This window comes from Xiphias gladius, chromosome 6 (assembly GCF_016859285.1).
Source record: "Xiphias gladius isolate SHS-SW01 ecotype Sanya breed wild chromosome 6, ASM1685928v1, whole genome shotgun sequence".
Lineage (NCBI taxonomy): Eukaryota > Metazoa > Chordata > Actinopteri > Istiophoriformes > Xiphiidae > Xiphias > Xiphias gladius.
The window spans coordinates 21823920-21839106 of NC_053405.1; the positions used below are offsets into that span (position 1 = coordinate 21823920).

At 44.0% G+C, this 15187-nt stretch overlaps 1 protein-coding gene across 1 annotated transcript; it reads right to left on the reverse strand.

Moving 5' to 3' along the window:
• Positions 1-529: 529 nt before the first annotated feature.
• Positions 530-14465, reverse strand: LOC120791060 (leucine-rich repeat-containing protein 52-like). Its single transcript, XM_040129199.1, has 2 exons — positions 13256-14465; positions 530-1083 (listed from the first exon to the last, which is right to left on the reverse strand). The coding sequence occupies exons 1-2, from the start codon at positions 13902-13904 to the stop codon at positions 743-745; spliced, it is 990 nt and encodes a 329-aa protein (XP_039985133.1). The 5' UTR covers positions 13905-14465; the 3' UTR covers positions 530-742.
• Between the last annotated feature and the right edge of the window lie 722 nt (positions 14466-15187).

Genomic DNA, 15187 nt, shown 5'->3' on the forward strand with positions numbered 1-15187 from the left:
TTACTGTTCACTGTTTCAGGTGAGGTGCCTTAAGGCATTCAGGAACAACACATTTTAATTTACTAAGTTTCCCTTTTTATTGTAGCAGAGCTAAGGCATCACTCTCTTTGTGACCCCAATACCTTCTTATGTATTTTGCATGGATGCACTCCGTGTATGTTTGTGTGTGTGTGTGTGTGTGTGTGTTTGAATGTTTTGCTCACATAACGTGTCTTGTTATAATCATCATTTACAGGGTGTTTCTCAAGAGCAATTCACATAGTATGCATGTACATCCGCCTACTCAGAGAATCCAGCTCCGTAGAGTATCTGTGCGTGTAGTTGTGTGTACGGGGGTTATTGCTCTCAATAATCTCAGAGGTCATTCTGTACTCCTGAAGTGAGGGTATAGTCATCCTTATTGCTGTCTCTGTCTGTCTCTCTTTCTCTCTCATAGACAAACACAAACAGACACACACGCGCGCACACACACACACACACACACACACACACACACACACACACACACACACACACACACACACACACACACACACACACACACACACAGACACACACACAAGCACACACTTTCTGCCAATATGTTGAAGGGCATATTGCAATATCTAACTCTGTTAAAAAGAGAGACAGTCGAGTCTTGGTTCATCGCAGAGCCTTTGGTCTCAGAGTCCTCTCATCACTTCTGTTTCCTCCTCTCTGTCTTTTTTCTCCTCCTGCGCTCATGTTGTTTCACATCAATCTGTCACACCTGCATGCCGGGCTTGCTCAGATCCCCATTCCCCTGGTTCCCTCCTCCTCCTCCTCCTCCCCCTCCTCCGCCCATCCCTCCCCTCTTGTCCTCGTCATCGCTGTCTATCTCCTCGCTCTTCCGCTTGCTGTAGCGCTCGTAGAGCACCATGAGCACGCCCATAACCCAGGCTGACACCGTGCCGGCTGAGAAGATGACAAAGCCGATGGCGATGAAGAAGAGGTAGTCCCAGTAGCCCAGGCCTTGGTGGCAGTCTGCCCGCAGCTGCATGCCGACCTCCGCCAACCGCTGGCCTGCCAGCTCTGGGGGACTGTGGCAAACTGTCTGGCCCTCGTCTGGAGGTGAAGCAGAGAAGATAAGGTAGATAAGTAAGGAAACAAGAGATTAATGAGGAGAGATATAGCATAAAAGAGAATAATAACTATAAATGGTTGAAAATGAAGTGTACAGTATCAAGGGGAGAGACGGGGAAAAAAAATGAATTACGCTATAGAAAAAAGTGCAGAATGGATAATACCCATGCCCCCCCACCCACCGACCCACACACACAAACGCAAAAACAAGTCGTTAACTATGCAGTGATAACCTTTGTGATAAATGATCCCAAGAGACACCATAGACCTCCTCTGAGTAATGTAGGTCTTTGGTGTCTAGGACATGGCAAAATTATTATGCCACGCACACACACACAAGCGCTCACACAGATGCACCGAAAGGCGAATAGACTTGACTGCAAGCCTTTGACACGTCAGCCCTCCCACCCCCTCATGACCATCATTATACACTAACAAATCACTCTGATAAGCAGATGAGTGTTTTCCCTCACAAAACATCTACTGTTCATAACGAGAAATATGATAATCAGCGAGGGAAACTGTCGGCCACAGAGGGGCAGAAACACAAGCAAATACAGATACAGATTTGAATACAGTAAAGTGTTTATTTATAGCAGTCCTTTGCAACAGAGAGGTCAAAGGTCAGAGTCGGAGTAGGGACTCAGTGTCTTGCTCAAAAACAATTTAACAGTGTTCGACATACCCTGCTGCATGCTTTCATTCTGCTACAATGACTTTGCAGCATTAGCATATACAGTACCCTCATGTATATTAATTAGTATGAATGCATAGCGTTAAAAAGAGAAGGGGGGGTTGCTTTGAATGTATCTAATGGTGTGATCAGAGACAAGAGGAGAGCGGAATACAGTAAGTGCTGTTTTCTATCAGTTCATCTGACTTCATCTCTCATTACCAGCGCCGCTAATTCCCGTGCTCCTCCTCTGCCACTTTCCCTGCTTTCTTAATTGCGCTCTCCAAAAAAGCAAGCGGGAGCTTGTTTCTTTTTTCAAGCTAGGATAAATGAGAGAGATGAGAGGGCCAAAAGAGAGACAGACAGGCGGACTGAGAAGGCACTTTTCAAGATGGAAGTAAGACAGCATAAAAAAGAGACAGAGGGAGAAAAAGGCAAGGGAGAACAATTAGGATATATTTGCTTGCACACTCTCGAAAGAAAGCACAGATGAAGTGAGTTTGACCTCAGAAGATGACAGAGGAGGCAAAGGAGGGAAGTGCAGCTGGCTGCAGTCCTGTCCTATGATGGATTATTACTGTTAACAATGTTAATTAAACTGCACTCATCTACCAATAAAGCCAAAGGTCTGAACATGGGAATGAGTGATGAGGGGAGGATTGTGAGAATAGTCTGATATGATCTATACTTTTCAGACTGCTTGCCGGGGCTTCACAAGACCAGCAGCAGCAGCAGCAGCAGCAGCAGCAGCAGCAGCAGCAGCAGCAGCAGCAGCAGCAGCAGCAGCAGCAGCAGCAGCAGCAGCAGCAGCAGCAGTTTAAGTGAAGAGCTATAAGAGCTGTGTTGTGAACCAATAGCTTATGAAAGGGAAAATGTTGGACTCAGAACTCAGTTTGGAATCTGTACATACAGTACACATAACAAAAATTAACCTAATCCTTTTTCACAAATCCTTAAGTACATTATTTTCCTAATATCTGATTTAATCCCCAAATAAGCACAAAACAGATTAGTTTGAAGAAACAGATTACTTCAACTGTGTGTCTGTAAGGGTTAAAAATAGTCATTCAGCTTGCTTGTTTTTTTGAAAAGGTTTTACAAGCCTGCAGAGGAAAATGTTCACAACATATCTGCAAGGGTCTGATAAAGTCCACGATCAATACTGACTTATTGATCACCTCACCAGGGCGTTTTGTCTCAGACTTGAAGAGACAACTTGTGCTGACGCCATTTGTCATGTCTGCTGGGCCTGTCGAAGCAATGGATTGAGACTGTGCTGTGACATGATGGTGTGTGTACCAATGTCCTGAAAAGTAACAACAGGTAGGGATTACACCCACTGTCTACATCTCCATCTACATCTGCATCTCCAAACTGTCATTTTATATTCGCTCTCTCCTTGTCTCCACTCACTTTCTCTCTTTCAGCTCATTTCCTCAAGTGAAAAGCAAAAGAAAATGTTAATCTATCTTAGTCTGTCTCAGTCTTTTATAAAATTATGTCAAATGTCGTAATTATGTTTTAATTCCAACACAGGAGGGGATATAGGCTACAGTATGGAAAAATGTGGTGCTAATGCAGCATGGTCAGTGAGAGGTACAGAGGGCAAATTCACATTAATTTAGAAATTTATACACAGGTATTATTGTACAGCAGTTTAGCTTCAAAAATGGGACTCCTGGGTGTTAATCACTGTTGGAAATGTAAAAATAAAGCAGGTAATTTCCTCCATTTAATGCAGAAATGCTTTTTTGTTTCTCCTTTTTGGAAACCAGTTATCAAAAAGTGGCTGCAGAAACTAGAGACAGGCGTCTCTTACCACCTGGTAAATCCAAATCCAAGGAAGTTAGACTTGCATTGTCAGACTGTATTGCCTCTTCAAGGATTATTCTCCACCTTTGGAAGAGTAAGACAAAGCCTTATTTTGCCGAAGGGTTAAAATGGATGATGGAAAAAAACTTATCAAAAGAAAATGCCTGTGAGGTTTGGACTAATTTTTTTTTATTTATTTGAAGAAGGAAATGTAATAGGAAGTAAATATTCTTCCGTGAAAATGTGTTGCCCCATCTTTATTGTATTTATGTTGTGTTTTATTTGTACTTTGTTAAATCGATTGGTTTGCCTCTTGAGCATTTTTCCTTGTGTATATTTTTGTTGCTGTCTATTACTTCTTACGATATAACATTCATGGCTGGATGGTTGAGCAGCAAGGTGCAATCAGTGACTGTACAAACACACACAACAGCAAACAGGTCCCTCAGGGCATCTGGGTCTCATCGGTCCTTCCTCCATCACTGTTTCCTGCATTTTGCAGCAGTTCTTGGATGCATGTTACTGCTGCCTGGTGTCTTCTCAAAGAAAAGCATGATGAAAGCCAGGACGAATCTGTAAAACAGCATTTAACCAGAATTTGGCAGCCAAAGGTTATTACTCTTCTCAAAGGTTATTACTCTTCTTGTCATTGTTTTTGTGGAGAAAACTACTCTGAGCAAAAGAGCAGTTTTGGGTCTTCATCTACAGTTAGAGATGTCGGAAACTGATCTTCTGGATTTTATTTATGTCGGCCATATTTCTCTGATCAGTATCAACTATATTAAGCCTGATGCTTTTCTCAACCCTCAGCTCTCTTTTTGCCGCTATGTTAGTGACATTTTGGAGGTGTCCCACCTGGACAAAGTGTAGCTGTTGGTCAAAAACAGCATTGTGAAACAAAAAACTGCATTTAAAAACTATTTGAGCTTTTACTTGACAATAAAGGATTCCATTAAAAGGAATCTGTGATGCAGACTGTATCTCCTTGGAGTCAGACTGTGTCATTTTTACTTAACAGCAGCTGCTGTGGCTACAATTATGAGATAATGCTAAAACAAGCTAAATTGCTAAGCTATTGCAACTGTAACCGTAACTGTGGAATCAGTGAATTGACTGAGAAATGTGTGTTATCTAGCAATATTTACCTGAGGTTTGTCAGTCTTTGCTAACATTAGCCATCATAAGCTGCTGGTCATACCAGACCAAGCAAGAATGCGGCAGTTAAACCCCCGAGTTTATTGGCGTGAGTAAGGGTGCATTTTACTTCTAACGAAGTCAACTTAATATGTGAATGAGGAAGATGTGTAATCTCTTCTTTCAAAACTTACATAGTCTTGCTTTAATGCAGAGCTATGGAGCTATTAAACATACTGTACTGAAATTGGCTTGATTTAGGCTTAGGCTGTACCGAGTTTAGGTGTCAACTGTGCAGCTGTAGTATGTGTGCAAATGTAAATGTCAGATCAGAGCTAAATATTGAATATATATATATATATATATATTAGGACTACATATAAGATATAAGGTTGGTTTTTTTTCTACCAACAGTAAGGGAAAAGCCTCAGAATTTCACACTGCAAATATATTTTTCCTTTGGCCACCGGACATTTGTTGCTACATTTTAGAGAGAATGCACGACTGCTTCCTATAATAAGAGATAAGAGAAAATAATTTGAGCATTACTGGAGAACACTGAAAAGGATGGCAGCCGGGATGATTCACTATCTGTTTTCAGTCTCTCTTCAACGTCTGTTTCTTTGTCACCCAGTGTTTTCTCACTCATCCCATCACTCAGCCTGGAAAACCACTCAGACATCATTCCGGCAGAATGCCCTTGATATTTTCTGTGTTTGTCCCTGTTTTTCTCCGGTTGAATTTCTTTCACCGAATCTCTTCCTTAATAATGTAGTCCCTGGCACCTTTATTGAAGGCAGGTTAAATGGTAATACTCTGTATGCCAATATTAAAGGCCCAAAATTTAAGGAATTCGAATTTCCTGCAGTTAATCACCCAATCTAAATGAAAGGTACTGGTGTTTTTTTTATCATTTCCAGTCATGACTCGGTGTTTGAGCTAACAGGACTGGAAAAATATCCTCAGTAAAGTGTGTTTTTGTGTGGCTGCTTATGAGGCACTTATTCAAAGAGACAATTTGATTTTGTAGTATGTAATTTTGAAAATGTATCAATAAAATGTTTTTTAAAGAGTCTAAACGTTTTGATTGAGATTTCGGATAGTGTCTAATGTTGTCTGGCCAACTTGAGCTAACTTATTTGAACTTGCACTGGCACTTAGAATCACACTTAGAATTAAAACACTCATAAACGTCATGTGCAGCAATCATAATGTTATCCTGCAGAAGTAGACAAGTACCACAGGATGTTTTTCATGCTAGAGATTGTGCGTATGCCTTTGTGGGTATGTGAGTGAAACAGAAGGGGAGACAGAATGATAGAGATGTGTGTGTGTGCTCCTGTGTTCCTGCAGAGTATCTTGAATTTGCAATCTAATTTCAAGCAGTTTCAGTACAGTTCCTGCAGCCCTGAAGAATTCATACTTTCTTGCATGCTTGCGGCACTGCAGTTTCCATATTTCTCCATCTTAAATATGTACTAGCTGGGAAATCCTGTGGCATAAGATGGACACAGGATGGCCCCCACTCTGCCTTCTTGTGATGACTTAGTATGGTCTGAACCAGACAACATTAATCTTTGGAAGCAAATAGTATCTCCTCCTGCCCTGCGCTTAGATACTGTTATACTGTAGTTGGACAAGATGTCACTATTGTCTAGTTCTTATTTTCTCTTTAAACAGCTGGACAGGAAGGAGAGCATGAAGGTCACCTATCTGCCCTCACTGTGCTAAGACCTGTCTTGTCCCTGCATGATGTCACTCTGTTATGGTAATATTATCAGGGTTGTGGTCAGTGGTACTACTATGCAGGCTGTGTTGTGAAGTATGCCACTCAACAGACATATAGTAAAGCCCCGCGGCTCTGTAACACACCACGGGCCAGAGGCAATAAGGAAAAAAAATAACACTGCAGGGAACAAACAGCAGCAATCAGAGGAACACACCCATGTAACATTTTACTTATGTACAGAGAAAGGCAAATACAAAGGCACAAATACTGACGCTACAACTACATACTTGCACTAGACACTCGCACTTTACACACAGAAGCAGAGATTTCCAGGAAATGTGATTGGGAACTTCAGTGTTTTTCTATTTTATTCTAATGAGAACGCATAAGTGAGCAATCCAGTGAGCACAAATGATAGTGTTTATGTGTGTGCATAAATCTATGAGATTTGTCCCTTCTGCATAAATGCGTGTGTGAGTGGCTGCCAGTGCGACGGGGTGATACAGTCTCTGTGACAAATTGTCAGCTGGACGGTTTCCAAGCTCAGCACTGACACACTGACAGCGAGCAAGGCTCGTCACCTCCCTGGATGAGGGGCTAGTGAGGGGGCGAGATGCCACTGAAAAATACTGCTGACTCTTCTCAGAACTTCACTCTGTTTTCCTCCGACTCGCTCCGTTCCTCTCTGCTGCTCGACGCAGAAAAGACCAATGAGCAGTGGAAGAACCGCAGCAGTTTTTTCAGGCTTTTCGAACTGCACCATGAATGCAAACACAAGCTTAGGGTATAGGGTACTCAGAGGGAAGCAAAACGCAGGTGTAATCTATGCATTTGACACACATACATGCATGTACAGTATACAGTCTGTTCCCATTATACACATACAGACAATCAGAACTGTGAAGTATTAACCTGCGGGGCCGAGAGTCTGTCCTGTGAACTGGGAACAGAGCTATTTATAAGCCGATTAATTATGCCATGCATATGGTTATCAGTATGGTTGTGGACTCATATAGAGGGGGAGGTGGAGGCTGTAGACTCAAGCATCCCCCCAAGCCCCCCAATCCCAGAGAATTAACCAAAGCCTACTGTTGTAACTTCTGACTACACAAAATACATACATACGTATCTTTGTGTATATAGAACCATACAAGGAGATCACCATCTAACCCGACAACCTCGGGCGACACCTCTTTAACCATCCACCCCTCTGAGGTTCCCTCCGCAAATTTCTCAATCCCTACCGGCTCCTGTGCAGGCGCTCTGTAGCTGACCTTGGCTTCTGACCTCCCTGTGGCAGCAGGTTTCTGGAAAGAGGACCTGGGGTATTATTTATAAATTGTCCGTAAGATCAACGGGGCTTGGATGTCCTCATGCTAGTTGTAGGGAGAGTCCAGTAAGCATTGATTTGATGTTTTGCAGGTCAAAGTGTGAATAAGATATGACTTGCTTTTCTATAATGTGACTCAGTTATTTTCAGTTTGGATATGAGACCTTGACTGCTTATTCTCCGAAGCCCTTACTTAAACTTCTCTTGTTGATAAAACTCAGTGATGGGATTTGCCCATCTAATCTTTTCATTTGCGTTCTACAAGTTTTGACATATGGGGTTTATCAAAATTTAAGGATGTTTTAATCAAGTACTGATGTGATAACAGTGTAATTTGAATTGTCTTCCTTTTTGATTAGCTGTTGCAGCTTGTGGCTTTAATATAGGTGATTTGTTTTGTATTGTGAACTTGATACCTGACAAAGGTCCATGACAAAAACGTTTAACTCTAGTAAACTCAGTGCTGACAGTGTGCCGGAATTCAACCTTTCCTTAAACATGATTTTATTTTCCTATAGGCACCTGTGTACAGGGGTGAATTAGACAACACACAAGTTTGACATCTAGACAATGAACAAACTTTCTCTTTTCAACCAGTTTTTAAAGGTGCCGAAACATCGACAGCTCGCCGTTTAGCCAGCTAAATGCATCAAACTAGGGTTGCCGAAAACTAAGAATAGATGACCTTTTCTCCATCACATCCACTAGGGCTCAATAACACACGCCTTCACACTCCTTTTCTCTCAAATACGGCATTAGTCAGAGTACCACCATCCTCCTTTCCATCATTTCTGCATATGATCCCTTCTTCCTCTAGCAGAGGATGAGTGGAGAGTGAAGGTCAGATAGCAAGAACTCTTTCTCTCTCCTTCTCCCTCTATCGCTCCGTCTTATCAGTCTTGCTCTCTTTATCACCTCCCACTTTTCATTCCCACTCTGGCACATTAGCATTTATTCTCCCTTCATGTCACCCCTTCAGCCTTTATCAGTCCATTTCCTCCTCCTTCTACATCCTTCCATTTCACCTAGCTTTGCTCTGTCATCTTCACACTCTCCACTCTCTTTTCCAATTTTACTCTCCGGTCTTGTATATTGCTTGGTCGCGCACACGCAAACACACACACACACACACACACACACACACACACACACACACACACACACACACACACACACACACACACACACACACACACCTGAGCTGCCTCCCCTCTGTGCCTCAGTTGATCACATCACAAACACACCCACACAAGCATCACATCAATCTTGGTTTCAAGCTCACACGGCAAAATGCACAGAGACATAAAAATATATAGACTACACTACACAAGTAGGCCAGTTGAATTTGATATGCTTCTAGCACAAGATGGGTCTAAGGAATTGTTCCAGCTAATAAATAATGTATCGTCTACCTGTATTAGATTGAATCGATGCCTCCTTGTCATAATGAACGTTTTAATGGATTTGAATGACAGATCTGGGACACAGACGATTGGTAACTCTTCTATAGTCTGTCTGTTTTGTCTTTTCCCTCTCTGTATCCAAAGTCCATCTTAATGTTTGCCCAGTTTCTCAGCCCTTTCCATCTTATCTCATCTTTCTGTCCTTTATTCTTTTGTCAGGCTATTTCAGTCAGTTTCTCCTCTCATCTCATATCTCAAGTAATCTAAGATTCACTTTCGTTAAAGTCAAATCCTAATCCAAATGCTGTGTAAACCTGACTTCTTTCTTTCATTCCTCCCTTCCTTGAACCTGTGGTTTCTGTTCTTCTTTCTCTTTTTATTAATATTTAACACTTGCCCTGTGTGTGGCCCCTCTGCATTGGCTCTTTGCCTAAAGTCTGTGAGCTGTCCAGGGCACCGAAGAGCAGCCAGAAATACTTTCCCCCAACACTGGAGCCATAACACAACCAACTCTGCCGGCCCAGGACAAGCCACTTACTACGTTTTGTGTATTTAGCTGAGCTGCTTGTCAAACTCGACCCACAGCAAGTACAGCTGGTTGTTCAACAAACTGAAATTCCATTACAACAAGAAAGGAAATGTAGGTATATTCCCCATGTACTGAGAATTGATAGAGAATATTTAGGTGCTCGGGACAGGAAAGTTGGAGCACATTAAGAGAGATACGGGATGGACAAAATAATATAAACATCTCATAGCAAATGATTTCTACTCCGTTATAATGTCATCACAATTACAAATAAACAAGCCTGGGTCCAATGAGACTTGATGCAAACCAGCAGCCTTTTTCTGCACGGAGCTCTGACATTTAGCGTCTTTGACATCTGAGTATTCAAAGCAACATAACACAATTAACAGAACGCCCAAGAAACCAGATCAGCTGTGTCCAAATGAACAGCAGTTAAGCAGCGGTTGAAGCAAACGACAGCCAGTGTACGGTATAAAATTGTATTCGCATGAAATATCACATGAAACGAGAGTGCTGTGACACATTTCAAATTACATGTAGTCATTTAATGCATAGTAATATAAAAATAATGATTTCTGCTGATTTAAGTTTAGTTAATAATAAAGACAATATATCTTTTTTTTCATTTTTCATTGTACTTTTCTGCCTATTATTATATCTTAGCTGTTATACAATGACATTCCTTATTCATTCATTCACTGACCTTTTGAACTTGAACTTCCTTTTCTTCTAACAGCAGGGCCAGTCCAGGTATAAACATACAATTAAAACACCAAGAGGCACCTGAGTGTCATACAGAATATTTTTTTTCTTGACTTTTCCATGTTCTTCTTTCCTTTTTTGCATGTGCTAAAAAAAACCATGTTTTTTGTTTTCCTCCTCTCTCCCTCTCATTGTCTCTTTCTTATGGACAGACAAGGCCTAACTGCACCTGCCAACCTTGCTGTTTTCCTGAAGCCACACTTTGACTTTCGTGGCTGCCAGAGTCAAGTCATGTCAACCTTTGTCAGTGACACATGCCTGACACAAACACAAACTGAGTGACTTACTTTAACAGAGGAACACACTAAAAAATGCTGGAGTATGACCCCAAAACTGCCACTGAAACAGAAAACAAATAAGGACTTTTTTAAATGAGATCTCCACAATAATCAATGTTGTAATTTAAACTCACACCATCAGCAGCAATATCAGAGGTTCTTGAATGAGTGAAGATGTTGCACACTCAGACACACACACACACACACACACACACACACACACTTGCATGCACCTGATTCATATTCACATTGAGAGGTAGCGACAGCTGGAATCTCTGTACATTAGACTCATAGCCCTGCAGTCAGATCGGAGGACATTCATGGCCACAGAAACACACTACATGCTCTAGCACACACACACACACACACACACACACACACACACACACACACACACACACACACACACACACACACACACACACAAACATACACGCTCACTTGACCCCATTCACTCGGTTAAACTGGGTACTGTGGTTGATTATGAGTGCCATATCAATACATGATTTGTCAGCCAAAGAGTGTGTTTTGCTGTAATGCGTGTTCATTGTGGACCACAGTCCCAACCCCTCTGGTCACGTAACTTGTAAAGTGTAGTGTGATGACAAATTTAGCTGTAATTTCATAGTTATTAGCTGGAATTTAAACCAGCACAGCAGCCTGCATGTTGAATGCACAATGGCTTGTGTGTGGGCGTTTTGTGTTGTGCCACTTATGATTCAAAAGCCCTTTTGAGTATTTGTCTGAGTTTTTTTTTATCGAAATGTGTTTGTGTGAGGACTGGGTGGTTGGCGGGGGGGAAAAAAGCAAACCAGAGTGTGCACACATTAAGTATGTGTGAGTGTGTGTAAGTGCCTGTGTGCTCATGTGTGTGCCAGTTTTTGAGTGTACTTCAGTGTGATGAGAAAGTGGAGGTGGCTAACAAGTTTGGGAAGCTTCTGTCTTCAAGTGACCTTCTTCTCAAGCTCCTTGTCCCTTAAACTTCCTGTTTCCCACAGGCCCTGGCCTTAGGCTCTCTCTTAACCTCCAGATCACACATTGACTAACAAACACTTAAGTGGAGTGAGTCATTTTCTCACACACACACACACACACACACACACACACACACACACACACACACACACACACACACACACACACACACACACACACACACACGTACATGCTGTCCTTAATGGGAGCATAGGAGTCCAGCTTTTTTGAGCACCATCATTAACCATCTGGACTGAAGGGCCAAAGCATACGATAGTGGGAGCACCAGCACACCCAGGTGTCTGTTTCTCTCTGTGTGTGTGTGTGTGTGTGTGTGTGTGTGTGTGTGTGTGTGTGTGTGTGTGTGTGTGTGTGTGTGTGTGTGTGTGTGTGCCGGCAGGATGGGCTAGCCACACGAAAAAAGGGTACAAAAGGACACAATCATCTTCTCAGCATTATCTCTGCCTTCAGGACCCAGACAGACAACGCAGTAAGATCAATTGGATGTAGTCTGATAGACACACAGCTATAATAAGCAAGACCACTTTGTTACAAGACCTAACCCAGTTAACCCGCTTAGAACTAAGCCCATCAACATTTACAAGCAAAGATCATCTGAGCTTGTCCTCCCTGAGAAGGTCACGAGGCTCATTCTTGGTGATTTCCTGGGTCAGTCTAATTTGATCCTCCGCTATTTACAGAATGGACGGCTGAGATGGCTGTTGCTTTCCAAGTAACACAAGTCTGCTGAGTTGTTGGCGAAAACTTCAGACATTATTGAGACGTGAAGGGCAGTTTGAGGCGACTGTGTTGCAGACAGGAGCAGGGGAACGAAATCTTCAGATTGGTCTGACTCTGAGGTCAAACCATTATCTCTGGAGTCTTCTAGTGTGTGTGTGTGTGTGTGTGTGTGTGTGTGTGTGTGTGTGTGTGTGTGTGTGTGTGTGTGTGTGTGTGTGTGTGAGCGCGCGCCTCAAAGAGACCAGCTACATCTGACTCTTCATCCGTGCAAATGTGAGACTGAACATGGAAGTGTATGTGTGCATACATATCTGCAAAATAAAAGGAGGGCAATAGCGCGATAAGTGGCCCACCATCAGAGACTGAACTGACCAAGTGCCCACAGTCAAATTATCTAAATGAGCTGATGTGACAATAACAAATGATTAGAGCTTGGAGAGTCTTTGGCGCTTGGAAAAAAAGCACAGGAACTGCTTGTTTACTTGACAGGAAACCGGCCCGCAAGAGAATCCCACTTCCAGAGCCAAACATACAAGAGGTCTATCTGCTGCCACCTGATCAGGAACACAGTGTGGGCTCGCAGACTAAATGTTGACAAGGGACGCAGACAGGAAATGTTTTTTTTTATTATGATCATGAGCTGCCACTGCCACAACAAGTCTTTAAAGGTCTAATCTAAACAGTAAACAATCCTTTTCACAGTTTAGATCACCTTAAATCTCCCTGTGTAAATGTGTTTGGATTGAAAACTATTTGTTGAACATCTTGTAAACCTCATCCATCCTCACCTTGGAATTTGAAGCCCTCTATCTGTACCCACAGGCAGAGGTCCTCCGTGTCGCAGTCGCACCTCCAGGGATTGCCGCTGAGCCCCAGAGACCGCAGAGCAGGCAGGGCGATCAGGCTGCTGATGTTGAGGGCCGTCAGGTTGTTCCGGCTCACGTCCAGCACCTGCAGAGCCATGTTCTCCGAGAAGGCATCCGAGTGGATCTCCCCCAGGCTCGGGTTATCCGTCAGCCGGAGCATCACCAGAGACGCCAGGGGCCCGAAAGTCCGGTCCTCGATCTGCAGCAGGATGTTAAAAGACAAGTCCAGGTAGGCGAGTTTGCGCAAGTTCCCGAAGGTGGACTCGGAGATCTCGGTCAAAGAGTTGTTGCTGCAGTCCAGATAGACCAGATCTGACAGGTAGTTGAGCTGCAGCGCCGGCAGGTCCCCGATGCGGTTGTTGGAGATGATGAGCTGCCGGGTGGCCAGGGGCAGGTCATTGGGGAACTGGGTGAGCTCCTGCCCGGCGCACTGGACCACCAGCTGGTCGTCGCACACGCATCTGTCGGGGCAGCCGGCAGTGAGAGCCGGTGAGGGGGCCACCCCCATCACGAAGATGAAGAGGAAGAGGAGCCGGAGGGATTGGGCGCTGGGCTCTGGCAGGAGACACATGACGAGGCCGCCCAGAGCGTCATGAACTCGGGCTGAGCTGGACCAGGACTCCCCGGCGCTCTCCGGGCATCCTGCATGGGTCTGGGGGGCTGGGAGAGAGGCGAGGTGGCTTCTCTGCGTGTCTGGCTGACGCTGCCTGAAAGCCTGGCTGCTGTTTATATCCAGCCTCTCCTTCTCTCTCAGAAAGACTATCGGTCAGTCACTCAGACGCGCTCTGGCGCGCCACGCACGTCGCCACTAGACATCATTACGGAAGGTGACCGAGAGACGCTTAGCGCCCTGAAGGTGAGAATCGTGCGGCTTACCGGACTTTGTCCCGCCAGAGAAGACCACGGAACCACTGAGCGTTGTCGATCATCCCCTCCGTGACTCATCTTTGTGAATTAGTTGTCGCCAGCGGAGTGCGTTGTTTATTTAGTTTCCAAACAAATGCCATGACTTGCGCAAAATTCCCGAATCCAGGACGCGAACCCAGCTCACACACGCCCTTGACTGTGTGTGCGTGAGTGTGTGTGTGGGTCTGATGTACCCCCCGCCGTGGAAAAGTGCGTCCTTCCCTCCGCTCCGCTCGGACAGCTGTGTGTGACTGTGGCTCTCTGCTGCGCTGTGGCCACGCTCCCTCCCTCCCTCCCTCTCCGCCCCCTCCACACTGCAGCCCGGCACACACGGAGGTGCCGTTTGTGTTGTGTGTGAGTTGATTGTGTGGCAGCGGCGGTGACGTCGCCAGGTGTTGCCTTCTCCACAGATCCAGACGTCCAGAGCACAGAGGCAGAGACACCCAAGGAAATTAGAGGAGGACTTGTCTCTCTCTCCCTCTCCCCCCTCTCTCTCTCTGCGTGTTTGTGTGAGTGCCTGCCTGAAAAAAACAAAAGTCAGTCATAATCTTGCCTGAAAGCTGCAGCCTCTTAGCCATGCACAGATTTAACAGGCCTTATCTCGTGTGGTCCAGTGGCTAATTCTGTCCCCCAGCTGCTTGTTGACAACATAATGCATTCAAATTGGATTGTGTGCTACTCAGTTATTAATTTTCTGGCATACTCAAATTTTAATTTGGGAAGACAGTGAAGTCACACATTCAGCTGTCCACGTCTCACTTTTTGGTCTGAACACTGGGCTTGGAAGGAGGCAGGCAGGATGTGGACTGTCACCAATTGTGTCTTTGCTGCCCAATGGCTCATTATATGAGTCATTCAAGAAAACAGAAACAGTTGAAGGTAGACTTTTGAATTAAGATGAAGGATGAAATTAAGAAATATTATCTTGTAATGCCAAGTGGTGGCATA

Bases quoted from the DNA above. Each gene is read 5' to 3' on its own strand.
- LOC120791060 (XM_040129199.1), bottom strand. From the start codon at position 13,904: ATGTGTCTCCTGCCAGAGCCCAGCGCCCAATCCCTCCGGCTCCTCTTC. The intron at 1,084-13,255 runs GTGAGGATGGAT...CTTCACCTCCAG, and splicing joins AGAGGGCTTCAAATTCCAAG to ACGAGGGCCAGACAGTTTGC.